This window comes from Coffea eugenioides, chromosome 5 (assembly GCF_003713205.1).
Source record: "Coffea eugenioides isolate CCC68of chromosome 5, Ceug_1.0, whole genome shotgun sequence".
Classification (NCBI taxonomy): Eukaryota; Viridiplantae; Streptophyta; class Magnoliopsida; order Gentianales; family Rubiaceae; genus Coffea; species Coffea eugenioides.
The window spans coordinates 4,313,992-4,326,022 of record NC_040039.1 but is presented as its reverse complement, the minus strand read 5'-3'; the positions used below and the strand labels follow the sequence as shown (position 1 = coordinate 4,326,022).

General features: G+C 45.3%; 1 protein-coding gene and 2 non-coding genes across 3 annotated transcripts; 1 reads left to right on the top strand and 2 right to left on the bottom strand.

The window, feature by feature from the left end:
• Positions 1–795: 795 nt before the first annotated feature.
• LOC113772703 lies at positions 796–924 on the bottom strand. Its single transcript, XR_003468662.1, has one exon. It is a non-coding gene; the product is annotated as a U6atac minor spliceosomal RNA (small nuclear RNA).
• On the top strand, positions 805–1,939 carry LOC113772204 (transcription termination factor MTERF4, chloroplastic-like). The gene has a single exon (XM_027316791.1). The coding sequence runs from the start codon at positions 1,008–1,010 to the stop codon at positions 1,881–1,883; it is 876 nt and encodes a 291-aa protein (XP_027172592.1). The 5' UTR covers positions 805–1,007; the 3' UTR covers positions 1,884–1,939.
• A 5,028-nt stretch (positions 1,940–6,967) lies between these two features.
• On the bottom strand, positions 6,968–7,074 carry LOC113772705. The gene has a single exon (XR_003468664.1). It is a non-coding gene; the product is annotated as a U6atac minor spliceosomal RNA (small nuclear RNA).
• Between the last annotated feature and the right edge of the window lie 4,957 nt (positions 7,075–12,031).

Here is a 12,031-nt window from a genome sequence, read left to right as displayed (position 1 = left end):
AGAGATGCAGAGGAAGGGAAGATTCAGAGCTCCTTGACTTGTGTGACATTCTAGTGTATGTAACAAATTTTTTCACTCAATCTATCACAACTGCAACAGACATTGGAAGATTGATACTTGTGATTCAGCAAATGACAAGATTAATCTTGATAAGGGCTTCTATGTTCGATTCCGTTTGTAGATGGCCAAACTCTCTCGAGGTTCTTGAGTTAGTGGTAAGGGTTTCTCAGAATCTGCGTTTCACTCATTGTTTTTGCGTCCATTGCCCTTAATTGGGGCAAAGGGTTTGGTTGGATCAACATTCTAGATAGCAAGCAACTAAGAGCAGCTACACGCTAGACTATTGGCGGGAAGCTTTTTATTTGCCCTGCTTTCTTGTAGTAAGTTTTTTGTTGATAAACGAGGAATTGGATCTATTTCAAAACTCTCAAACTATCAACTTTCTTACTTATTTAAGTATCTCAAAATAAAATTATCTGTATTCCCGAATCGATGGGAGCTGAACTGCTATCAGACCAGACGAGTGCATTACGTATCCGTATGGATTTAAACCACTTAAAAGTGACAAGACACATGTTGTAACAAGAAACATTGAAGATTACGATAATCGGGTAGTGGCCAACAGCCTAAATAGCTGTTGATTTTTTTAACATTTAGTTAATATATGATTTTCTAAATAGGCATTTGTTGTTAAGCTGAAAAAATAATTGGCTGTTGGTTTTTCCAACAGTTAGTTAACATATGATTTTTCTAGATAGACATTTGTTGTTGAGCTGAAAAATTAAATAAAAAAAAAAAAAAATTGGGTTAGAGATCCACCGAAGTGGGTAGCCTTAACCGGATGTGTTGGTAACAGGTAAAGCCCGAAGGCTGTTCCCGTCCCTGTCGGGGGAGATGCCAACCATCTCTCCTTTCTACGAACACGGGCAAAGTTGGAGCATTAGGCTCTTTTATTCAGGTTGTCATCCGTTACTCCGTCCGATGTGGGATTCAAGCTTGAGGGGACTATGAGTACTTCAGTGGCTTATTTAGTTAGTATTGGGGTTCATCCAAGGGATATTGGTCCCATGGTCACTCAATATCCCTACGTTTTGGGGATGAGAGTTGGGACGATGATTAAGCCACTTGTGGATTACTTGGTTTCTCTGGGGTTGCCGAAGAAGATTCTGGCTAGGATGTTTGAAAAGAGAGCATATTTACTTGGATATGACCTTGAGGATACTGTGAAACCAAATGTGGAGTGTTTGATTAGTTTCGGAATTAGACAGGAAGCACTTGCTTCAGTCATTGCGCAATACCCCCAAATTCTTGGATTACCTCTGAAGGCTAAATTGTCTTCCCAGCAGTATTTCTTCAACCTAAAGCTTAAGGTTGATCCTGATGGTTTCGCTCGTGTTATTGAGAAAATGCCACAGATTGTGAGTCTTAACCAGCATGTGATAATGAAACCTATGGAGTTTCTTCTTGGACGCGCAGTTCCAGCAGAAGATGTAGCAAAGATGATTGTCAAGTGTCCTCAGCTAGTTGCTTTACAAGTTGGGCTCATGAAAAACAGCTATTACTTTTTTAAGAGTGAAATGGGCAGACCACTAAAAGAGCTCGTTGAATTTCCAGAATATTTTACTTATAGCTTAGAATCAAGGATCAAACCCAGGTTTCAGAGGTTGCAAAGCAAGGGGATAAGCTGTTCTTTGGCTTGGTTTCTCAACTGTAGTGACCAAAGATTTGAAGAGCGACTCCATGGGCATTACATTGAGGCAGAGAGTGCTGGTCCGTCATTTTTTATGGGTGGGAAGTTGGAGTTACCAGGAAATGAGATTGTATCAGAAGAGGAGGATGAGAGTGATGACGAAATACTTTATAGACGCACTGTCTCTTTGTAGTTTTTTTTTTTATCTATATTATCTCATCTATAATATTACTAAAGGATTCATTCTCATGTCTTTTGTTTCATTTCTTTTTTATGCTTTTTTTCTGTTCGTTATCACTTTCTTTCTTTTTTTGATGCTTGTTTCTGTTTATTACTGCAGAATGCTTCGAAGCCAAACTTCAGATGGTTTTGTCTTATACATTATTCTGTGATTAGCATTCATAAGTTGGCCATGTGTATTGTTGAACCCATTCTGCTTACATACTTGATTCACTGAAATCTTTTTCTTAGCACTTCCTGTTCTTCTCTGCTTTATCTTCTTTCTGTGCCATTTACACATCCTCTACCGCAACTGAGTACTCCTCAAATGAATAATCCAAGTAGCTTGCCTTAGCCTTAAAATAGTTTTCATACAGATGAAAAGTTTTTGAAGTCTGTTTGTATTAGCTGTTGGTTTTCTATTGATTGTCTCTTAAATTGTTGACTAAGATACTCTTTAAGTTTCAAGATGCAGCATGTTTGAGAGTAGAGCTCCGCTTGGATGGTGGATAAAATTGCAAGTAACCTGATCAAAAATGTTTCATATGCTTAAGGACAATGAGCATATGGATTGTTATTTGAAGGACATTAAGCTTGCAGTTACCAATCGAATTTCTACTTACTGAAGAAACATTCTTTCTTAGTAAACCTTGAAGGTGATTGAATGAAAGTTTTGGGGATCACTTATCTCATTTCTGATATTATGGAGGTGAGCAAGAATAAGTATCAGCAGCTAGTTTGATTTCCTGATCAATGAATCCTTATGATCGTTCTGCCTTATGGTGATAACATTGGACACTTTGTTGTTTGATACATGTGAAATTACATTCATAGTAGCTGGGGGTTCTCTTTTCTTTGCCAAAAAAATCATGTGTAATAGTGGCTTCTATAACAAATAAGCACTTGTTTCTCAGACTTCTGAGGCAAGCAGTAACAGTTAGTTCATTCTTTTAGAATTTTGGCAAATTAATATCCTAAATATTTTTCTGTCTGGTTTCATCATTATTAAAGTGCAGCACATAGAGTCCTAGTGAAAAAGTCTGACTTATATTGCCTGCTCCAATCTGCTTCTATTATGTCTCTTCTCCTTTTCTCTCCCCTATATAGCTCTGTACTAAAAGATGGATTTTCTGTGTTTTGTATTTGTGAAATCAAGTTCTCTTCTTTGTTGATCATGCATCACTGTCGTATGAATGCTGTTTGTGGATTTGTCTGCCTGATTCTTTTTTAGTTCCCACAGAAAAACCAGGAACTCATTCTGGAGGAGGACGCCATACCTGAGATGTGCCCCAGGAAATTTCTTTTTGTTCTGTGATTTTAGACAAGGTAAAGCTTTCTACCACAAACTCAGAAACATACAGGATGAAACCATCACCACAGATTTAACAGATTTTAAAACGATTCTGTTTTGGTGATTATTTCGCTTTAAGTGTTCTTTGCTGATTTTATGCATTCTGGATGCATAAAATATTGAGGTAATGAAGATTTTGCTGAGGATGATTTGTAAGTTTTAGGTAGCGATGAAAATTATTCATTTCTTCTGGGATAATGGTAAGGAGAGATTGGTAGAGGGAAACACTGTAATTCCATTTCCTAAACCTCAGCCGAAAAAAAAATCTGAATTAGAGTGGTCCAATTATTCAACAATTCACTGATTTTAAAGTCTATGGACTTACCTTCAGATGCCCATAAAATAGTATCCTGTTGAACATGTTCCATCGTGGTGTTTCTTTGCAGTCTGTGTGGGAGAGTTAGTCCAGAAGTTAACTTGCAGTCAGACATTCCAGTAAAGGTCTCGAATTTTGTTTGGAGGATGATAAAGTTTAATTCTGCCTGTTGACAATATTTGAAGGAGGAAGAGTCTCTGATACCTTCTATATGAGGTTTCAGAGAGCCAATAATGCTTGTTTCCTCTGAGGGTGTGTTTGACCCTTTTGACTAGAATTTGAGTTCCCAATTCTAATCCCATTGTTTGATTGTAACTTTGGTTTGTTATGTTGGAACTCGTATTTAATTGGATATGTGTCTTTTCAACAAAACCAATCAACTATCTTTATTAAGTATTTTGACAAGTTAGCGTCACAAACTTGTTAATGCAGTACCCCTCTATCATCCTTTCGTTGCAAGTCTATGTTTTATCTGCAAATATCTGTTTTTAGATCCATTATCATATCAGATCTCAAGTCTCTCTCTCCCCCTCTCTGTCTCTCTCCCCCTCCCTCCTTCCCTCCCTCCCTTTAAGCCTTCCATCACAAATCTGTGCTTCTATGCAAATACCAATTTTACATCAATTATAATTTTTTACTCAAGCCAACTAGGAGTTGTGTTAGCACATTAATACTTTCTTATATTCTTTTCCTCCCCCTCTCTCTATATATATGCCCAATTCACAATGATCACCACTTGCAAAACCCTCTTTTTCCCTCCCTACTCAGCCTTTCAGCAGAAATCTGCATTTTCATGCAAATATCAATATTACATCAATTATCGTTTCTATCTCTAGTCAATTCTGATTCGTGTTGCTACTTTTATTATGTTGTTCTATTTCTTTCCTTCTCATAGCTCATTTCATTTTTGTCCCATATGAGTTAGGATCTTGGTGCAAGGGAAATTAGTGCAAGCTTTAAATCAATCTTTCTGGATTCAATTTTGAAGCCTAGGGGCAGTGGATGATTAGTGTTTTGCAATTTCTGATAATAAAAGGAACTCCTTTAATGTATGTCATTTAGTTCAACTTTACCTATGCAACTTTGCACTGATCAGATTTTTCATTTAGTGCTGTATTATACTTGCATGAAAGGCTACCAATGTACAAGGAGTTGTTTCTGTTATTATCATTTTTTTCTGTATTTTCTTTGATAACATTCTTAGTTTGCATATGAATTTTATTGACCATTGATATTTTTTGTGTTTAGTTAGTCTACCATTTACAAAGAATGTTGGCTTTATGTGACCGCACAGGTTTCTTGATTCATGAGCAATATAGCTAGTTCTTTGGGTCAATTTATTGTGTTGTTTTCTTGATCTATATCAGTTGTGCTTACTCAACTATCTCATGCTTGAAACAGTTCAAGGTATAGAGATGACTTTCGATTTTGCTTTAGTGCTAAGATCACTGGGATGGCTAAATATTTGTTTCTGAATATATGTGAATCAACAGCTTGTAAGTTGCTTCCAATCCGGCATGTATTCAATTTTAATTCAACAATTTGTTAAAAAGTCAAATTGACTTTTTCTAGGCCATTTCAAATGTAGATTTGGCAACCACTAGGAATTCATAAGCGTTGGTATTTACATCTTTTTTGACTCACTGTTCATTCAAAAAGCCCAAAACTTTTTTTTTTTTTTGTGTTCCAGGCCCTGACATAGAGAAATTTCCTGAATGCACAAGGCATTGTGGATACTAGACTTGCTTTACCAGCATTGAATGTTGGATTTTTGGGTACTATCCTTCTTCTATCAAAGGAATTTTTGGGTATTTTTATTGCTTGTATCTCTGTAGGTATTTGTTGAAGTGCAAGACTGGGTCTTTTGGTGATGTTCTAATTTGTACCCTTTTGGTTCTTTTAGTAGTCTTGAACTTGAAGTAATCTACAGGGATCGGCTGCTGATTAGTTTAGCATTTGCCTTAGTGATGTTGGATTTAGAGATTTGAGTATAATCTTTGCATATGGGCATAATGATGGAACTTCTTTGTGTGGTTCAGGTCATTTTGTCAAAAGCGGAATAGAAAAGAGTTCTCAGAGTTTTATTGTTTGTATTACAGACTCGTTTGAAATACGTTTGTTACTAGAAATGTCTAAGCTTTGACAGCATGATGTAGCAAAAGGTTTGTTTGAAATTCATTTGCCGATTGAAAAGCCTAAGCTTTAATGAGATAAACTGATGTAAGGCTTCTATGATATTGGACTGTTGATAACATCTTGGAATTGGGCTGTCAGGTTCTATGATTTGTCTGTGTAAATCAATTCATCTGATTTTTAAAAGAATAATTAAAACATAATAATTTAGCATTAGATAACGAGTACTTAATTATTTGTGGTAGCTCTCTTGACCTTCATGCTGCGTTGATCTTTTGGCTGTTCAGCTGCTCTGACCTCTCAAGTTGTTAGTTAACTTGCTGATATGTTTTACTCAGCATTTCCTTATGGCGTGCAATGTCTTCTTCTACCATCACAGGATTCCAGCAATTATTCTCAGGAATCTAAAGAGCACCGGGTGTGAAAGCTTCAAGGTGCTGATCGAAAAGTTACTCGAGGGAAAGAGATGCAGAGGAAGGGAAGATTCAGAGCTCCTTGACTTGTGTGACATTCTAGTGTATGTAACAAATTTTTTCAGTCAATCTATCACAACTGCAACAGGCATTGGAAGATTGATACTTATGATTCAGCAAATGACAAGATTAATCTTGATAAGGGCTTCTATGTTCGATTCCGTTTGTAGATGGCCAAACTCTCTCGAGGTTCTTGAGTTAGTGGTAAGGGTTTCTCAGAATCTGCGTTTCACTCATTGTTTTTGCGTCCATTGCCCTTAATTGGGGCAAAGGGTTTGGTTGGATCAACATTCTAGATAGCAAGCAACTAAGAGCAGCTATACGCTAGATTATTGGCGGGAAGCTTTTTATTTGCCCTGCTTTCTTGTAGTAAGTTTTTTGTTGATAAACGAGGAATTGGATCTATTTCAAAACTCTCAAATTATCAACTTTCTTGCTTATTTAAGTATCTCAAAATAAAATTATCTGTATTCCCGAATCGATGGGTGCTGAACTGCCATCAGACCAGACGAATGTATTACGTACCCGTATGGATTTAAGCCACTTAAAAGTTACAAGACGTATATTGTAACAAGAAACATTAAAGGCTACGATAATCGAGTAGTGGCCAACAGCCTAAATAGTCTTTGATTTTTTTAACATTTAGTTAATATATGATTTTCTAAATAAGCATTTGTTGTTAAGCTGAAAAAATAATTGGCTGTTGGTTTTTCCAACAGTTAGTTAATATATGATTTTTCTAGATAGACATTTGTTGTTAAGCTGAAAAAAAATTTTAAAAAAAAAAAAAAATTGGGTTAGAGATCCACCGAAATGGGTAGCCTTAACCGGATGTGTTGGTAACAGGTAAAGCCCGAAGGCTGTTCCCGTCCCTGTCGGGTGAGATGCCAACTGAAGAAGCGCTGAACTTCCCCGGACCGAGCTGAACTGATGAGCTCGGGGTGCTGATGGAAGAGTTGGTCCTAAGCCTGCAAAACAAACAAGGAGGAACTGGAAGAGGGGGCCCGAGGGTTGTCCCCGAGGGCACTCCGACGGTCAAGTTAGTTTTCCGGTGAGTAGAGTTCACGGGAAGCAATAACAACCAGGAGTAATTTTCCTAGAGTGAGCGTACCTTGTACAGTTGACGTGTGCTATCATTTATAGCTGTGAGGGAGTCCGACCTCCGTACGTTTCGGGACCTGCCCAAAATAGTCGGTATACCGCACGGAGGGGGATTATCCCCGACCTCTTCGGGACGGACCCTTGCCTCCTTCGGGAGCCCTAGCGATGCGGCCCAGGTCGACTGCCAGGGGCCAGGGGCCAAAACCCAGCTCGGCCCTGTCTGGACTGCCACGTGTCCAGGCCCAGGATGAGGCCTCTGCACTAGCCCCCTAGATTAGGTAGGGCTGTCAGGCAGACCTAATCTACCTCTGCCATGTGGGAGGCCAGAGCCGCGCACTACTCTGCCCAGGTCATTCCTGGTACAGTACTGTCACAGGGGCACTGCACCCACGTCCCTTCAGTTGTCGCGCCTCTTCGATTTTCGTACCAGCATTAAATGCGTTCACATGGGACGGTTCAATTTCAAGCAACCGTTTTCCCTCCATTTTCCCCCCTATAAATAGGGGTTACCACATTTCCATCCGCTCCATTTGCCATTTCTCCTTTCCTTAACGCATCCTCACATTCCCAGAAGTTCCAGACGTAAAGCTTCCGGCCCTCAGTGCCCAGATTCCGGCCACTCTTTCCCTTTTCTCGCTTCAGTCATCAGTAAGTCCCTTCTCACAGCGTCTCCTCCTGTTTTTTATGTCGGATTCTTCCGACGCTACTTCCTCTGCCCCCAGAATTCTGGTCCACCGCAGAGCTCCCAGAATCAACATTCTCTCCTCGCCTTCACCCTCATCTTCATCACCATCTTCTCCTCCTCCCCTTTCCTCTTCTTCTGTTTCCCATCCCAGCTTCCACACTTCAGACTCGCGTGGTTCCACTGACAACATGAGTTCTCCATCCGTCCATTCCCCTTCTGCCCAGGCCCTCGAGGAGGCAGCTGAGCTTGATGCCCTTATCGAGCGACAGGCCGCCTCCACCTCCTCCCCCCAGTCTCCACATGACTCCCCTGGCGGAGCCCAGGGGGGAGCTGGGGAGGATAGGAATTCCTCCGGGGGGACCCCTGCTCCCGAGCAGAGGGAGAATCCCGAATTCTCCTACGGTTACCCCGACCTGCAGGAGGCAACCCTCTCACCCAAGGCTGTGGCCGAGCTGGCCAAGTCTTATTCCATTCCCCCGGCTTACGAGCCTAGGGCAGTCGGGCCCGACGACCGAGCCTGCAGACCTCCCCCCGGTTTCGTAGCCATCTATAGGGAGCAGCTCATCGCAAGGCTCCGCCTCCCCATTCCTTCGACTCTTACCGAGATTCTGAACTATTGGGGGCTCAGAATCACCCAGTTTCACCCCACCTCTATCAGGATAATCACCGGATTCCTGATCTACTGCCTTCTCTGCGATATCCCTTACTCTCTCTCCCTCTTCCGAGCCGCCTTCATCCTTAAGGCCGCCCTCCCTGGATGGTACTACTTCTCCCGCCGTGGTCCCCAAACCAAGGGAGGGAAAGGTGCCCAGGAGTTGTTCCACGGACTCCCCAACTCCGTGAAGGATTGGAAGGAGGACTTCTTCTTCGTCAGGGCCACACATTTTCCCCCTAATGCGTGGAAGGTTGGGGGGGTCAAGGCCGACCCCTACCCGGGGGACCTGGACTACGAAACCCTCAGCCAGCTGTCGGACTCCAAGGTGAAACTTGATGCCACCAAGTTTTTCACTGAGCAGATCTCCGCGGCCGGGCTGATGGGGACGTTGTCCGGAACCTCTGGGGAGGTGGTGACCCTCGAGCCCAACCTTGGCACCTGTAACGCTGACTTTGCCCTTGTTGCCTGTTGTGTTTACAGTATATTGCAATTTTTGAACTGTCCCGTCCTGACCCGTTGTATTTACTGCAGTGAGAAAGCTTTCCAAACTGCTGGGCGCGTCCTTTGAGGAGGCCACCCCCACCCCTCAGCCAGAGACCACCCAGGGGGCTTCTGCGGCCTCCCAGGCTCCAGGGGGCAGCTCAGCCCCCCAGACAGAAGCGCCGCAGCCATCCCCCTCCAAACAGGCCGCCAACAAGAAGAAGGCGACCGGGCAGAAGAAAGGCAGGGTTGACGAGCCCTCTCAGGCCGGGCAAAAGAAGCTCGCGCTGGCCGTGCCACAACCGCTCCCCCTGGCGTCATCCGGGGGCCCAGTCCATGTAGGCGTCGGCTAGGCGGAGGAGCATGCTCTGGAGTCCCCTCCTCCGAGCTTGTGGCACTTCCGCCACATCCTCCCCCAGAAGCCGAGCCAAGCCCCCACCATGCACGACCCCCGCCACTTCTGCCCCTCCTGGAAGCTCTCCATCAACGACCGGTCCCAATTCCCTGAGGCAGCTCGGGAGCTGATGGTGGGCTCGGTCCTCTCGCGGGACAGGAGGTGGATGGAGCTCGCCGACCCGGCCGAGCTCCAGGACATGTACTTCACCGCCCAGGCCCAAGTAAGTTCTCTACCCTTGGGCCAGTTGCGCCTGTGTTTTGACGGAGTAGCGTAGCGTGCTGACCTGTTTTTTCCCTCAGGCAAACGCTGCTGGTGCTGCCCTGGTGACCCGTTTCTCCGAGCTGTCTCCTGACTTGGAGAAATTGCGGAAGAAGCATCAGGAGGCAAAGCAGAAGCTCACCCAGGCCCTCAAGGAGGCGGCCTCCCTGAAGGCCTAGCTGGGTAAGGCGGAGAAAGGGCTGGACACCGCCCAGGTCCAGCTCGCCTCCGTCAGGTCGGAGCTCGACCAGGAGAAGGCGGGAGTGGAGAAGCTGAGGGAGGAGCATGCCATCGAGCTCTCCGGCACCGTCAGCCGGGAGCGCAAGAAGGCTGTTCGGGAGTTCATCTCCTCCAAACAATTTGAGGAGGACGTTGCCCTGCTCAGCGAGCCCACCTTTCAGGTCGGCTTCACGCGAGCCCTGGACAGGGTCCATGCACTCGGCCTGCCTGGCTTCGACTTGGCTACTTTCAAGGAGTACAACCCTAAAGTCGAGGAGAAGGTAGACTGGCTCTTCGATGGGTACTGCAAGGGGCATGCCCTGAAGGAGTTGGTGCGCAGGACCGATGTGGGGGTCGAACTAGCGGAGGTCCCCTTGGAGGAGGACCAGGACCCTGGCAAGGCTCTCGGGAAGGAGCCGGTGGCCTAGAGCGGCGACCACTCCAGAAGTCCTTTCCGTCTTCTTATAAGGATGTGACCATGCTCCAGTTGAAAATGCTCTTGAAGGTCCATCTGAGACGGAAAGGCTCCCCTGCTTCTGACTTCCTGAATAGCCTTCACCATACGCCTCCCAACATGCCTAAGGTGTACCTTCAGCTACCGCTCCGGGCGGGCCACCAGCAAGACTGCCAGCTCGGAAATTTTGTAATAGATAGGCAGGGAACTTTGTAATAGATAGGCTTTGAAGGTATATATAAAACTCAAAGAGGATTGTTTCGCATTTCCTGCCTGCTCCCAACTTTAGCACCCAACGCCATGTGCCGACCTCCTGGGTCGAGCACCTAACACGTCCCCTTTTTAATCTGACAGTTGAGTTATCAAAGACAGTCAGACCATCAAAATCATGCGCCGACCCCACAGGTCGAGCGCAACATAGACCCCTCCAGGGGACGAGCCGGCCTCTTGGGGCTGAGCATCGAATTTTTTGGGATGTCCCTGCCGACCTCTGGGGTCGAACGTCTAACCGCGGGCGTTCGTGCCGACCTCCTGATCGAGCGGCCAACCTCGAAGGCGTTCATGCCGACCTCCCGGGTCGAGCGTCGAAGCGCACACTATCCAACCCAGAGTAGTCCATGCCACGCCGACCTCTAGGGGCCGAACGTCTAACTCTCGGAGTCCACAACCCCGAGCCGTGCCGACCTCTTGGGGTCGAGCACTCACTCCGAGATTCCCACTCTGCCGACCTCCTGGGATCGAACGTTCACTTAGAATCTTTGGGAACCTCACCCGTGCCGACCTCCTGGGTCGAGCATCCACTTGGCAGCTTTGGAAGCGTTAACCCGTGCCGACCTCTCGGGGTCGAGCGTCGCCTTCCTTTCGTCCAAGTTCTCGATTGTGCCGACCTCCTGGGTCGAGCACTCACTTGGAGGCTCCGGAAGTGTTAACCCGTGCCGACCTCTCGGGGTCGAGCATCGCCTTCCTTTCGTCCAAGTTCTCGATCGTGCCGACCTCCTGGGTCGAGCACTCACTTGGAGGCCCTGGAAGTGTTAACCCGTGCCGACCTCCCGGGGTCGAGCATCACTCCCTTTCGCCCAAGTTCTCGATCGCGCCGACCTCCCGGGTCGAGCACTCCGAATTTTTGGAAGCCTTACTCGTGCCGAACTCTCGGGGTCGAGCAGCACCTAGCTTCTCAAAGGCGTCCGCCGACCTCTTGGGGTCGAGCACTCCCGCGCTCTCGAAGGATCTTAAGGGTTTTTCACCGTTTATCCCCCTAACCCCCCACTAGGACATTTAGTGAGGTAAATCTAAGTGTGCTAGTGTAGGATTTAAACTTAAAAGACAAACAAATACAAATAAAATTTGAACTTGACAATCGAGCATTTATTGAATCATGAAACTAAAATTCAAATTTCAAAAAACAGACAGCCAGTCACCCTGACCTAACCTACGCTACGAACAGTCGCAAATTGGAGAAGTTCCAAGTGCGGGGTACCTCTGTCCCATCCACTTTTGCGAGTCTGCAGTAACCAGCCCGGCTGGCTTCCAGGACCTTGTACGGTCCCTCCCAGTTCGGGTCGAGTTTGTTGGAACTGTAAGCTCTGCTGACCGAGTTCTT